The sequence below is a fragment of the Pithys albifrons genome, chromosome 3 (genome assembly GCF_047495875.1).
Source record: "Pithys albifrons albifrons isolate INPA30051 chromosome 3, PitAlb_v1, whole genome shotgun sequence".
Taxonomy (NCBI): Eukaryota; Metazoa; Chordata; class Aves; order Passeriformes; family Thamnophilidae; genus Pithys; species Pithys albifrons.
Window position 1 is genome coordinate 74,106,160 of NC_092460.1, and position 16,307 is coordinate 74,122,466.

The following is a 16,307-nucleotide window of genomic DNA, read 5'->3' on the forward strand; positions in this document are numbered from 1 at the left end:
TTATCTAAATGAAAAATATTCTGGTGTCTAAAGATTCCTTATGTCATGTTTGCCCTTTGTATAGATTTGGCTCAAAGAGTTAATTGTGCTGAAATAAACATTATCATAATGCCTAAGGATATAATTTTTTACCTGGATATGGAGTGTTGGTAGCATAGCCACTGAATCTAAACTGTAGAATAATTCATTAGGAAATATGCAATAGCTGTGGCAAGATTTACTACAAATACGCTTGAAGTGTTTTTAAAAATTAATATTATGCTGCTATGCTTGGCTTAATTAGCTTTTCTCTTCATTTACAAAGCATATCTGTCTGGTTTATGAACTCAGTCTCTATTCCCCATTCTTGAAAATCTGCTTAATTAAAGTTTTAACTACTGCATAAGTTTTAGAAACAGTGGAATCATTTTTATTAATACAAATCTAAATCCTTCTTTTAAATATGATCATACCTACATATACTACATCAGAAATATGACAAGACATACTCCATAATATTCCTGAATATACACACAATACTGTTACTTATCATTATGTGCCATCTATTTCCACTGTATTGCATGTAGGCAATTTTGGTGGGTTTGCACAGAAAGGTGCACAAGCAGTTGGATTGTGATTAATTTAGCCAATCAGCAAGTCAGTTCCCTGAAATCCACTAAAGGTCATCCTTTTTTTTTTTTGTACATATCTATTTCTAATCTGTTCATTGATTTCCTCATCCATTATTTTATTCTATCTCTTTTAGAGATCCATCACTTATTAGACTTCCACCTCTACTAGTAGGTGCCTATACTTTGGTTTTCAATTATGGCAAATCCTTTCACAATCTTTTTCAGCATTTATCATTTCCTCCCACTGATGTGATAATAAATTATTAAATACTAATTTCATTTTGCTATGTATACAAAATAGAAACCTAGTCATTAGAAATGCTATCTGGGATATACCTAAAATCCTAGAAATGAATGACATACAGTTTATCATAACCTTTTTTATGGCTTCATATTAAAAACTTTGTGACATAATGTTCAGTGAACAGAAATTATTTCTGCAATCACTGCCAACAGACTACAGGAAAGCAGAAAATATTTTTGGCCTACCTATGGCCAGATGCTGGAGATCCCACATAATGACTTGTTACCCATTATCCCTGAAATACAATACAATTTCATCACACAATTTACTCCACAAAAGCAGAATGTCAACAATAGTCAGTTCTACAATAATGAAAAAAGATAATAGTAATTTTCCCTCCAATTCTCATTTGAATCTCATAAACACTGGGGTGATCAATTTCAAAACCTTATTAGTTCTGCTGTTGTGAACTATTCAGAACCTCATTTCGAGATCGGTGGACCTCATTTCAAGGTTTGCAGTATAAAACATAGAGGCAATCTTTTTAAATGAACAATTTACAATTCATATTCCTGTCAAAATATATTTATAATTTTTACATAATAACAAACAAAATAATGTCAAAATTTTCAATTAAAACATGGCCAATTATTGCATATAGCTGACACACTGTGCTGTAAAATATGCACTGGCACTAGAAAACTGTCAGGCTATAAATCTAATGAAGAAAGGAAGCAAACAAATTGGAAACCTCACGTTATTTTTCTAAGTTAAAAACAGAGAGAGAGAGAGATAAAGCATCATCAGTTCATTCTGTGTAGAATTGTGTATTCATTACTCCACTCAATGGGAAAACGAAATGCATAAAATCAGTTTTGAAGAGGTGACTTTTTTGTATTCTTTACATAAATTCTTATCCCAAAGAAATGGGTTTTTTATATATATGCTCTTATCCCACAAAAATGTTTTAACCAGATTTTCATTTAGACTAAATTGGTCTATTTTTTTAACTTTAACTGAGCTAAAAGACTTCATGCCAGCTGAAGTTCTGATCCTATGAGAGTATGTTCAGATGATCACACATGGCAGTGTCAGTGCATTTTAAGAAGTTACTGTGTTTCTGCTGGAGTTGGTAAGCAGACATGTGGTCCCTGTCAGCTCATTGCAATGACAAGTACATGGTGTTCACTTAAGCTGCCTTCAGCAGTTCCAAAGGGAGCCTAGGTGAAAGCATTGGAAAGATGAGCATTTAGGAAGAACACTGGAGGCAAGCTATGTTGGGGTTTTTTTTTTTATGTACAGCATCAAAAGTGATGCAGCTGCTGTTGTTTCCCTACCCATGTGTGGACATGGAAATTAATTTTATCATTGGACTGGACTAGTATCATGTACATGATAAGCTTAAATGAATCATATGAGGGAGCAGTATCTCCAACTGTGAGGGATAGAAGGCAGAAGGGAAGAGTGTGTGTGTGTGTGTGTCTGTGTGTGTGTCTGTGTGTGCGTAAATGAAAAGGGACCAAAGAAAAGTAATACCTTTTAAAAACCCCCACCCCAATCATTTTCAGTTACCTGACCATTGCTTGATTTAAAATGAACAGAAAGCCTGCTTAAACCTTTCTTCAAAGGATACAAAAGAATTCAGATAGAAACAAAACCAACCAAACAAAAAAAAACCCAAAACAAAAACCTGAGCCCCCCAAAAGGCATCATTTGGGATTCTAGCTAGAATAATGATGCAGATAATGAAACAGCCCCATACTGAGACTATTTTGCAAGATAGTTTTCCACTCTTTATTGGTAAGTGGACACAACACTTTCACTATACAACTGGCTGAGTTCAGTACTGTAAATATATTCAAGTATGATAGAAAGGACTTTTGCACCACTGCTGTAAAGGGAACAACCAGTAAGATTTATTTACACATCTGTTTCTGGATGTTTTCCTTCAATTTGCAAACATAAAAATATCCCTGATCCTAATATAACTAAAGCTAATAAAAATTGGAGTTTCAATTTACAGGAGAAAAGTGCAAGAATTTCCAGTTTTTGAGCCTTGTTTGCCTTCCAGTATACCTAGAAAAATGCTGACAAATATATGAACTTCTTGTTCATTTTCTGAGATTAGGAGCCCCAGGAGCTCAGTTAATATCTGTTCCACAAGCTCCTTATATAAGCATGAGCTACAACATCTTTCATCCTGACTTCCCCATTTGTAAAATGGGTTTACTATTATTTCCTTCCTCCTACCCGTATTTTTGTTCTTATCACAGTGAGCTTTTAATAAAATACAAGTAGATGAGCACCAGAGTTGAAATGGAGCTCAGCTCATATCAGAAACTACTTAAGTAGACATCTAAGCACTGAGAAGATGAAGTCCTACATTGTTCAGGACAAAAACCATTTTTACTAAATACATCCTTTAGCCTGATGCTTAAGTATGGATTTCAGTGCCAAATTTTAGACCACCTATGACATCTGTATCCATAGGCTGGAAAGCAAAAAGGAAATAATTTTTTAAAATTAAAATACCTGAAGGCATTTTATTAACCAATGTTTTTTAAAACTGTTAATACCTTTTATTTGCTTGATGCTCATTTTTTAAAAAATATTCATAAAGACAACCTACTGGGATGATTACACTTGAATGCATGTCTTTTCTAACAATCTGATGTCTTGGCAGAAAATCAACTTTCAGTGAGACAGAAATCAAATGCGTTTTTTTAAAGAAAAATGTCTGCAAAAGACATGCACTCTTGAATGACATAAATACACTGCATTTGTTTAAGCTTCTAACAAAGTAAAATGTTTGAAAATTAGTATTTGGAATCATAGGATAGATCAGGTTGCAGGTGTCCTCAGGAGGTCTCTAGTGTAAACTCCTGCCCAAACCAAGGTTAGCTACAAGACCATTTCTGAGGGCTTTATTCAGTCAGGTCTTGCACACCTCCAAGGATGGAGACCACAGCTTCTCTGGCAACGGCCCCACTACCTGACCATACTCATAGACAAAAGTTTCTTTTATCTGGTCTGAACCACTACATCCATTACACCACCTTTGTGCTAACCTCCCCCTAGGCACAGGGAGGCTTTCTGCTAGGTCATGTAAGTACCACAGCCCTGTTCATAATGTCTGTGATTAAAACCTATCAAAAGTCTTCAACATTCTAGAAAATAATTTTGTAGAGAGTAAAGACCTGCCTAATAGTAGTATTATCCATTCTTACATTGGTCTCTACCCAGTGGCCAGCACATGGAAACCAACCAGCCAGGAGAAGTAAACTGATGACCAGAAGTAAACTCTGCTGGATATTTGCACTGCAGAGAACTTCACTGTTGACCAACAGTGGGATAAACCAGCAAAAGTTTTATGTTTCAGGTGCCGCTGTAAACACAGTCTGGACAAGCCACGGTACTTCAACAGTACTTTTCCCCACTCCTCTCTCAGTTTTCTGTTTTTCATCCTTGTACTTTTCAATAAAGTGCTTGTCCACCTCTTTTCTCTTAATTCTAAAATATATATTAGCACAAGATAGATTGGAACTTTACACAGCTACAGCTAATGCTGGCAATAAGTGTCTGCAGATTATACTAGATTATACTTCACAATAACCAGGGGCTGCATAACTACAGGGATTTATTGAAAGCCATGAGAAATGTTACTCCAAGGTGCCTATAGAGCATTTAAAAAACTTCCCCACTGTTTATTACTCTGGCAGATTAAAACAGTCTTTGAACACTACTGAGACTCGTTATGCACAGCGTTCACAGATATACCATCCTGAAAGAGATGCTGCTTTTTGCATTTTTAAAGTGTTGCTTCTCTAATTAAATTTAAAAAAAAAATTAAAAAAACCAAAAAAACATTTTGCCTCCTGTAGATGCAGCTGTCATTTGTGTCTTGGCTCAGATGTAAACTAATAGGGAGTAGCCTAGTACCTATTCCAAATTGCAAATGCATACTCAATTTTTAGTACTTTTGGGCTTAGTTTGAACAGTAATTCTGTGAAAACTAGTGTTATTGATGGTCTCTCTTTTATTGTCTCTTACTGTTGCCCAATCAAACCTCCTTACTTCAGAGGAAATAGGATATGTTGCTTCTTTTTTCTATAAGCTAACACTGCAAATTCAGTACAATCTCAGAGAATCCTATTACATTGGGGTTTTTTCCTTTAATATTAAGGCTTCCAGAGGTCACACAGAGTCTACATTGTAACTCCATTGCTTTCAGTGAATTTTGACAAAGGAAACCAACTGAAATATCAGAAAAATTATACTGGGAATACACACAATCTCTTAACAATCACACCGTTGCTATCTGTATTGTTAAGAAGAAAACATGTCTATAAAGCGTTATGGATATTAAAGGAATGAAGATCTTACTGCTTGGAGTAATGAGTAAATATAGCTATAATATTGACACTCACGCTTTCTAATGGAGGGAAAAAAAAGTAAGAAATTAGTCTGGAAAACTGTGTCATTTTTTGCGCACCATATATTTGCCTTTCTGAAAACTCTGGAAAAAAAATTGTGCATCTATTTCCTGAAATTAAACTTTCCATTCCTAGTCTTTCCATCTCTTCATGCACCTTCCTCAAATATTAGGCAACCAATCTAATGCAATGCCAAAAATATTTCTGTATTTTATGAAGAATTACAAATTTCAGAAATCTGCATTTTCAGACCTTCATTAGTGGGCCTAAAGATTTATAGAACCTTATAAATTCATTATGGATACAGAAAATCTCCATCCTGCATTTGCCAAATTGTTTATCTCGGTTAACGATGCTACACCAATACACCTTCCCATCATTTGCATTTATAAAAATGGAGTACAGTCAGGCAATGATTCTGCATATAGAAATGGAACCAAAATCAATGGAAACTCTATTTAGGAGACTTGCAAGAATACAATCAATGCTAAAGAGTCATGACAGGGCAGTATAGCTGAAACCTAAAAAAATCCCATCAGTACCTAACAGTAAGTAGTGCAAAATAAACTGCATAATACCTATGAGTGCACATGGACACAAAATAAGAATATTTTCGAAGTCAAAGGGTTTTTCATATAGGGCAATTTGACTGCAACAATGTCCTTCAGATACATAAAGTACAGAGACAGAACAATATGAATGCAATTAGTTCGTTAAAATGAAATATCTTCCAAAATTTGTAATCTCTACAGCTAGTGCAGTGTCTTTGTGGAGTACAATCTGTTCTCATTTCTGTCGATTCCACTATCACTCCTGTCAATGTGGATCTGGCCACTCACAGATTTTTTTTTATTATTTTATTTTTTTGTTTTATTCATAACCCAAAAATAGAGACAGTGGACTTTGCTGTAGAAGAAAATAGGACACAACCATAAACATACCCTGTGTATCATCATCAACTGTCATTTCTTCTCTTTCAATGTGTTTTTCACTGGTAATCCATTTTCATATTCCTGTTCTGTATTTCGTATTCTAACTTTGAGCCCTTGCCAGTAGTACCTTACCATAGCACCCATACCTCAGAATAGTTACCACAGGTCTACGTGGAAGCAGGAAAAGAGGGAACAAAAAGACTCATACCACAGCACTAGTGAACATAAAATTGTTTCTGTGTGATTAAATGGCAAAGGTCTGGATGCAATTCCTGCCAGGTGACTGCCCTGAAGATGTTATGTATAGAGACATTCTCGTGCTCCAACACTGGCAAAGTCTGTGTTATTTTGAACATTGTTCTCCTTCCTAGAAGTAGGCACTAATTTTTTGGTTTAATCTAACACGAATTTCTATGAAGTAGTGAAGTCTGTGTGTAGACAGCTGTTTTGACGGACAACTATTGGACCTCAATGAAAAAAAAAATGGCAGCCACAATGGTCTGATGAAATTCAGTTTGTACAGTGTTAAAAAAAAAGTATAAGAAAACCCCTTTGTTTATCATCTTTTTCATATTAAAGAGATACTGGATGCCACTGACTCTGTGAATCAAAAAAAAGGCAAGAAAACACCAGCATGGAGTGAGTAATGGGAGTTTGAAGCCAAAAGGGTTCTCCAGCAAGTGGACAGAATGACCAGACTTTGCTTATATTTTAAGGAAATAGGGGTTCTTAGACTGGAAGAAATATAACAGCCTTCATGAACTTGACAAGTTATACTGTTATTGCTGTGTTTAATAGTTACTGGTGGGCTTTATTCCTCTTCATTCTCTACCTTTTTGAAACCCATTTATAACTCTGTGGCAATAGATTCTACAACTTAATGATAAACCTTGTAGTAAAAGTTAAAAAATTATTGTTGAAAAGTTGATTTGGACTTACAACCTAATAATATAATGATCTATCTCTGCATTACCATGCTTTGAGAAACAAGGAGTCTTTCCTTGTTCACACCTTCAGAGCAAGTTTGCAAGATGCAAAATTTAAACACAACAGCATTTTGCTTAACCATTCAGTTCAGAACACTAACCCCTAAATAGCCTAACAAAATTCCTGGACCAAAGTTTTTTAAAAATTACTTTTCCTAGAGGCTCACAAATCGTTTTTAATCCAGGTACAGCATTAAGAAGCAAAAAATTAGATGAAAGAAACATAACCAGCACATCAAGATCCTGCAGACCTGTGCAACTGTGACAGACAGGAGGAAACCAAATTAGTTCAGCAAGGAACTGAACAGACTTAATTTCAAATGTTACTAGCTTAAACCCAATTTTGATTTTCTTCGCATAAACCTTCACTTATTTGCCTTACTGAAAGCATACCATAACTCATCTGTGATAGATAACTATAGATTTTTGAATTTCCACCAATGCATATGAGTTTTAATAAGTTTAATTTCAAGTTATTCCAAGTGTTTTCTAATACTAACATTAATTTTTAACAAATTAGATTACACTGACTTTTAAAATAAGGCCTTCTTTGGAAAAGTTATCATTTAAACATTCTTCAGGAACCACTGTAATGATTTCCTACTTGTAATGATTTCTCCTGTGAATCCATAAAAGACAAAACAAATCCTGATCTATGGGAGCTACACTTAGCAATATTGTCTATATACAGGCTGACCTATAGACTCATTGTCATGGGCTAAATGGTCATTTTCTAATCATTCTTTAAATTCTTCTGAAGAGGAAGTTCTAATAGCTTATCTAAATTAAATTATCTGTTAAGGGTTGTGGCATGTACTATGCTTGGGGATTTACAAGACACTACCAAACTCACTTCACCTGCACTAGCAACTATGTTGGAAACAAAAATAGAAAACTGAAATGCCAGAACTTTTATTTCACTGAGTTTGTTGCATTTTTCAATGCTTCAAAGCACATTTCAAAAGGTAAAGTACTATGTAGTCCATAATGTCTGACTACCTTAAAAATAAAAAATGAAAGGTCAAAGTGGGCCTCTTATACACCTATCACCTATGTTCCGTTTTAAAAACTAGAACTCAGTCATTATTGTTTTTGAAATGTCACAATTTTTGTCCTATTAAAAGCTTTTAGAAATGAAGACTTGAAAAATGGAGTATTTCTGCCATGGAGTCGGAACACCTGAACTCAAATCAAAAGATAAGGAATCTTTCCTATGGTATTAATGACTCTGCCTAATTGATCTTTTATTACTTTCAGTAATTTACAAACTGTAAAATTCTAACTAACTTACCTTAATTGATAACATGGAAAACCACAGTCTTTTTGCAGCTTTCTGACTGCTACAGCAATGAAGGTGGAATACTGAATTAGGAATACCACTCATCACTCACCTGAATTACAGCACTGATATCAACTGCACCAAGGAATAAGTACCTTCTTAAGGACACAGGACAATAAAAGACGTCATGCAGTAGCACACACACTACTCCTATGTTTTCATTCTTTAAGTGACAGTTTTAGCTGTAGAAGTCTATAGTTTATGGACATCTTCTCAGTGCCTGCTATGTAATACATTTTGCTTCAACAGAGAGGAAACAATTTATTTTGTTTTCTCCAACTGAGATGATTCTGAATTTTTCAAGAAATCAAAAATTGCATTGACTCCAAGAGAAAACAACAATAACATCAAAACCACAAAAACAAACAAAAACCCCCTCATAGACATATTCCACAGTATTTACATTATGAATTAAGGCTCACTGGGACCGCACTCAAATCCTTGATTTGAATTGCAGCTGTCAAGTACTCCTTAAGTATTCACTACACCAGTGGAAAAATCATTATCTAAATGAATTGAGTCACAGTCTGCCATATTGTGTGACATCTTCCAGGGTCATTCACATCTTAGCATGGGAAACTAGGGATTTACCCTCCCAGCTCTATGCCAATTCTATTCTGTACTTGGAAAAAAGAAACTTTTTAAGCAAGCATTTTCTTCAAAAAAATACTGTTCTCACAAAAATTTTTTTATTTATATCTACTGGTAATTTATTTCCACCCAGCCCCAGTATGAAGGTCTGTCTGTCAGAGAAAACCAAGTCTTGAAGTACTCTAGAGTCTACTCTTGCTACAATGCTGGTATTTTTTTTTTCTGATAGAGCAAGTTACACAAAATCAGTTCCATATTTTCCCTACAGATTCCTACACACTATGCAAAGACATTCACCTATGGGGAGTTTTTTGTCTCAAAAAAAAAAATTAAAATAATATAAAATAAAAAATAATATAAAATATAAAATACAAAATATAAAATACAAAAAATATAAAATATAAAATACAGATCCAACCAAACAACAAAAACCCTGAAACAAACAATTAAAGAAAGAAAAGCCTAAAAACCACTCTAATTTTTGTCCATCTCAGTATGAAACAGCAGTTGGAGTTTGTAAATGAAAAATCACAGCCCTATGATCTTATTAAAAATGCTGTACAATCACCTGCCTTGATTTGTGGCAGAGGTATTCTCAGAAACTACCATTATTTGCACCCATGTACCTTTCATCAGAGAGTGAGTAGTTTTGTGTAGCATTTCTTCTCTCATTAAAGGGAGACAGGTACAATGTTGACTTCCTTGTTAAGAATAGATAGAAAGAAAATGCTAGAAAGTTCTTATCGCCTAGAATACTGATTTAAAATACACTGAAAGTTCCAGTCTTCCTATAAAGACTCAGAGACTAAGGCTTAAAATACTTACTTGATAATGTCTCCTTCAAGTGCAATCACTCGTTTAATGATCTTCTGTTCAGGATTTCTAGGAGACCTGACACAGGGGATAAAGTTATACAATCAGTAACATTCCCATTGTGTTAAGACAATGAAAAGAAATTCTACAAAGAAATAGACATTATGAAAGTCATTAGGAGATTCCATGTTCTCCTTGATATAACATCAATCATTATGTTCCAAGCTGAAGTGAAGCTACTGTAATTATTCTTATTGCAAACCATCTCTGAAGGCAGATGCTGAAAAATTACCTGCTTACAAACACCACAATAAGCAACTTACCTTTTATCATGAAAAATATAATCTACCACATTAAAAGTAGAACATCCCACTATCAATGAGGTGGGTACCTTTGTAAATAGATTAATGTATTTAACTCATCATATTATATTTAAACATTCATGTCATTCACTTACTTTGGAAAAAATCTCTCTATATTATATTAATATCTATCACTAATGTAGGTGAATCTTGCCTAGGGAATTGAGGAAATTTAAAAAAAAATAAAGTTGCAAAATTTTCTGAAAGTTCCAGCATTGTCCAAAACTTCTTAATGTATTACTATATTTTCACTTAAACTTATTTTCCCATAAGCATCTTTTATTGAGTTGATTCTGATCATATATTACATAATATTATGAGAAAGCAAAGCTGAACTTGCATGTCCAGCCTGAATACTCCAACTTCCTGGATGCATATTGATAGACAGGATTATTAAAAAGGTTATTCTACTGTACTTTTGACAGATTTATGTAGATATATATGATGCGCACAACAGATTTTCTTTCCTTTTTTATATACTTTACCTTTTTTCATTCTTCATTTTTAATTGTTTAACTATGCAAACTTAGTAGAGCAATCTCATGTTATTAAAAATATCTTTTTATTTCCTGCTTGTGCCTAGAAAAGTCAGTGAAGGAACAAACTGTTTTGCTTGGGTTCTGCCTATTAGGCTGCAAGTACAGTCTGCTAGACATGCAGCTGAGAGAGATTTGTATTACAGTTTTCATGGCTAAAACCATCGGCCATGCCATCCTCACAACAGTCAAGTATCTCTGAGCTCATCTCTAGTCAACTGGTAGCACACTAAGATTACATTTCCTTCAAAGGCAAAGCTGAGATGAGTCTGGATGAAAAGCTTGCCCATGCTGCTGCATGACTAAAGGTATCTGAGGTTCACTTCCAGTTCCAAAAGTTAAAAAGAGAAAAGGTTTTGGACTTAGTTGATTTTATTTTAAGATCAGGCCAAAAATGTACTTCAAACATTTAAAATTTATTTTGTGTTTCTTGGGTTTTCTGGTGTGTGTGCATACCAATATATTTGAAAGAAATTTAGATTTCAATGTAATTAAATAAAATCCAAGAAGCTCCATTTTGACTTTCAAAATTTCAAATAGTTTGCCTTTACAGTTTACAAAGCCTGGAAACATTATTTTCACCAGGCAATGGGGAGGAAAGAACATGAATAAAGACCATACTTTGACTCTCTAGTTATCACTGGAATTTTCAAATCATTACATAATTCACAGCAATATTTTATTTAGCATTAATATTACCTGAACAGTTGTGTATTGCAGTTCTTTCCCAGGCTGAGAATACACATTTTCATAATATTTTACATGTCAGTCTTGGGAGGAATTAGTCCAATTTTAGATGCTCATACAATTTAAATATATGGAGTATCATTTCAACAGCACTTTCTGATGCTGCTCCCTAGCAGAATTCACTTATTTGAGCATTGACCACATCTTATTCTCAACCAGAGTATAGTCTAAAAAAAGACAACACACCTTTATTACAAGATGTTACAAATTAAAAAATTTTGAAAAAGTTACTTTACTGTTAATTGATTTAATTTTTAATTAATTTAAGCTCAGGTTGTAATATTTTCATGTAAAATATAAGCAATGGAAATGATAATACAGAATGAATGTGATGAACTGTACATTTCTTAAAGGTTGGATGAAAACAAACTTTATGTTTGCTTTTTCAAAATTCTGTTCTGGTTTAACACATTACCTTCAAAGATTCTTTGAAACTTCCCACGTAAGTATTTCCACTTGATTAATGGGTGTAGATATATATATATAGTAATGCAATTATCAATCTCTCCCTTAACCTTCTTTTCTTGTGCAAAAAATTCTAATGACCTTCAGTAAACATCACTAAATTTGAGGTATGTGTAGTTGTTCTAAGGGTAGCTATAGGACTGCCAGGAGATGAGAATGTTTTGTTCGAGTGTGTGAACAGGAGGTAAGAAACATTGGTACTGGTTGGATACTGATGCCTTTCTGAACACTTAGTGTAACACTGGGATCTCACTGAACAAATTAAACAAGGAAACAGCGATAAAAGTCACAAATATTATAACTGGTAATTGTTTAGTACTTCTCTCTCACTGATATCTGGATGAAGTAACCTTTGAAGACAGAAGTCATTCAAAACGGAAGGACACAGAAAATATTACACTGCATTTTTTTCATTGTTCTACTATAAAAGGTCATATTCAGCCATGATCCTTGCAAGTGATATTGTGTGCAAAGAGATGAGAACCTTACACACAATGAATATATCTTGTCTCCAAAGGATGGCATTGAAAAGATATGTATACCATTAACATGATTCTATATGAATTAAAGCAACCTTCCATATATTTACCGGTCAGATCCATATCTGATGTTTCACAGGGTAGTCACCATTGACCATTTGCTAAATCAGCTTCTCAAGTACTTGAGCTTAGATTTTTCTCAGTCAAAACAGTTTCTCATGTGCATATAACCATTTTTGACCAGGCATGAATTAGGGACAGCAGCACAAGTACAAACAGTTGTCATTACTATGAAAAATCTCAAGCACATTGCAAATATTAATACCAAAGCAACTATTAGCAGCATATCAGGAATGCACTAGGAAAAACAGCTCTGGAAAGTAAATGTACTTCTTAAATGCAGATTGAGTTCTACTCCCCTTATAGTCACTCTTCTTTTTTCCATGAAGAAAATTGGAAAACAAACAAGTTTAGCAGTTTGCCCCTAAAGCCATCAAGTTTGATGACAACTCAGCATTACCAATTTCTCTTTAAACAACAGTATTCTCTGATCAAGTACCTCAGGAGAATACCCACTGTATAATAAGAAAAGAAAGCAACAGCATGTATAGCATCCAAGACTGATAAATATTCTTGATTTTACCTGTCAAAACAATTTTTTTTAAACTTCCACTACAGACCACCAGGTGGCTGGCTGCAAATAACAGAACAAAGAGCCACATCTTCTTTATCTGAAATACCTTCTGACAATGGAACAATTCACTCTGACCTAGCAACAATTTCTAATTTGTTCTAGACTTTCAGTTTACGCACAGTGCAATGCAGAAATGTCAGCCTCATGCACAAAGACATGAACGTTGACATCAAAATCCAGATTTAGAGTTTTAAGATAATTTACCAAGGGAAAAAATAGACATTTTGTACGTATTTGTGGTTTCCCAGACGTGGTTTAGCAACTCTGTATAAGCAACCTGCCACAAACCTGTATGTTTGTCTTACTCTGTATTGACTCTCAACTGTATAACCCTCATCCACGCCCAGCTTTCAATTGAAACTAATAAGCAATTCCAAAAGAAAAATAAATGTCTGTATCACAAGGACATCGTTAACTTTGAATTAACAGCTCTCACATTTGGTCACTTGTTTGAAAAGAATTGAGAGTTAAGTGGAGGTGAAGGTAGATCACCCCAGTGACTAGGGCAGATTCAAATTCCTTACTCACCCTCAGGGAGTACTTGAAGATACAATGTTATCACTGAGGTATTGCCAAAACATAGTCTGAAATAAACTAATAATTGGTAAGTTCATAAGAAGAAGTATTTACCCTAGGAGGGACATAAAAAAACAAGTGAATCTCTGTTAAGAAGTGACACTTTTTTCTATTTCAGGAAAGCACTGACAATCTTTCTTACTTATTACCTCAATATCACTTCTTCAATAACAATGAATCATTTATTTATGTTTTTCTCTTTCCACCAATTGAATGATTTATTTAGGAGATAAAACTTAGGACAATTTCCAATAATTGCTCCATAAGCTAACTAACATTTGATCAAATATTAAATTTTCATGACAGGTCTAATTATTGTATGTGTCATTTGACCCATCTTCCATTATTTCAGTTTTCTAAGAACATTCTTCTGAGAGAGTTCACAGAAAATCATGGTTAACTTCAGTTTCGACAGGCTTTTCAAGAGAGTGCTTTCAGAAAATAAGTGAAGTACAGTCCAACTGATTAGCTTAGTAGGTTAGAGCATGGTGCTAATGATGCCAAGGTTACAGGTTCAATCTCTATACAGGCCATTCACTCAACAGTTGGACCTGATGATCCCTGTGGGTTCTTTTCATGTCAGAATATTCTGTGATTCTATGATTTCTTTTTTCCTTAAATAACACAGATTTTCTAGGTACATATATTAGAAAGCAATCTGATACTGTGAATTCATAATGAAAAAGCAGGAAATAAATTTAAGATAGCTTCAATTAGATACTTTGATGATCTACATATGTTTAACGTTACCCATCCATTATCCTAGAAAACCTGCACAATTTTGTTCTCACTTTTGAAAATTATTGGAATTTTGATACTAACTGAGCATTTTCTAAAACAGGTCAAATAAATGGCATTTATTAAAAGGTTGCAGAGAGAAGTCCCTGAAGTATCTATGTATATGTAAAGTATGTTTCTAATAGATATTACTGTTATAAAACAACTTCAGTTTTTATGAGATACAAGCAAGATGCTTAGGCTGCAGCTGGAAGGTTGTCTTCATATCATTCTCAGTTTTCTTCAGGTTGAGATTTATGTGATTTGATCATAATTTACATGGAGACAACTGAAGAAATGAACACTGTTATTGCAGTGTAAACAGGTTGGAAGACCACCTTCTTCAAAAACAACATTTCTGCTTCTACTTATGTTGTTAATGATGGGTAGGGAGAACGATTTAACTTCATAAAACTGGAAAAGGGTTTTTTTATATGGTAGGCTGACATTGTATTCCAAAGCTATTCACTCAGTGACCTCTTCATTTCCCAAACCTAATTCGTTTCATCAAATATTCCAGCCTAGCTACAGTTGAAACTTCTAGAAATGTCCAGGATTGCTGCAGAATGACAAAATTGTTGTTTTGAATCATAGAATCATAGAATATCCTGAGTTGGAAGGGGTCTATCAGGATGATCAACTGCTGGCCCTGCACCAGACACCTCAAGAATTGCACCATGTGCCCAAAAGTGTTGTACAAATGCTTCTTGAACTCTGTCTGGCCAATTCTCTGAGGAGTATGCTCCATTGTCCAATCATCCACTAGGTTAAAAAATGTTTCTGATATCTAATCTAAATCTCCTCTGACTCAGCTTCATTCTGTTTCCACGAGTCTGGTCACAAGAGTGAAGAGATCGGTACTTGCTCCCATGAGGATGTTGGCCACAGTGAGGTCTCCCCTCTGTCTCCTTTTCTCCAGACTGAATAGATGAAGTGACCTCACCCACTCACATAGCTTCCCCTCCAGACTTCACCATCTTCACTGCCCTCCTTTGGACACTTTCCAATAGCTTAATATCTTTCTTACATTGCAGTGGCCAAAACTGCACGGAATATTCAAGGTGAGCCTGCCCCAGTGCAGAGCAGAGCAGAGCAGAGTATCCCTTCACATTCTGTGTCCCAGTTGTTAATGAAGATATTGAAGGGAAATGGGCCAAGGATAGAGCCCTGCAGAACCCCACTAGTAACCAGGCGGGCAGCCTGATGCTACCCCATTCACTATAACTCTTTATCTCCTTCTCAAGACATTTGGGGATCCAAGAAATAGCTACAGTAACTATTGATGGAGCCCACAATAAATTGCATTAATATACCCACAGAACTGGAAACCTCAAAGTACAGTTTTGGAGGCTTTACTTAAAAAACATGCTTGGATAAAGAGACAAGGTTGATGATGGAGCTATCTCACACTTACTTCCTGTTACTCATCCTTGATTCCTGTTGCCAGGATAGTAGCTGATGCTCAGACTTTTCACAGTAGGAACTATATAGTAATATCCATTCTTTCATTCCTCCCAGTACCATAGCTATGATAAATCAGATCCAACATAGCTGACTCCAAATGTTGTATAAGAATAGAAATTTACTTAATGTATGTGTACATATTTTTTAACCTAAAATATATTTAACCTGCTTGTCTAACTTTTTTCCCAGTCCATAACTTTATCTAAATTCAATACTTCTTTATGCAGTTAACAAATCTCATAATAAACATACTATCTA

The 16,307-nt window shown here is 34.6% G+C and overlaps 1 protein-coding gene across 5 annotated transcripts in view; it reads right to left on the reverse strand.

Moving 5' to 3' along the window:
• The window catches only part of IMMP2L (inner mitochondrial membrane peptidase subunit 2), a 444,206-nt gene that overhangs the window by 149,420 nt on the left and 278,479 nt on the right, over positions 1 to 16,307 (reverse strand). For all 5 annotated transcript variants that reach the window (XM_071549991.1, XM_071549992.1, XM_071549993.1 and 2 more), the window contains exon 4: positions 9,962 to 10,027. In XM_071549991.1, the coding sequence (XP_071406092.1) occupies positions 9,962 to 10,027 (66 nt within the window). The remainder of the gene's footprint in view (positions 1 to 9,961; positions 10,028 to 16,307) is intronic.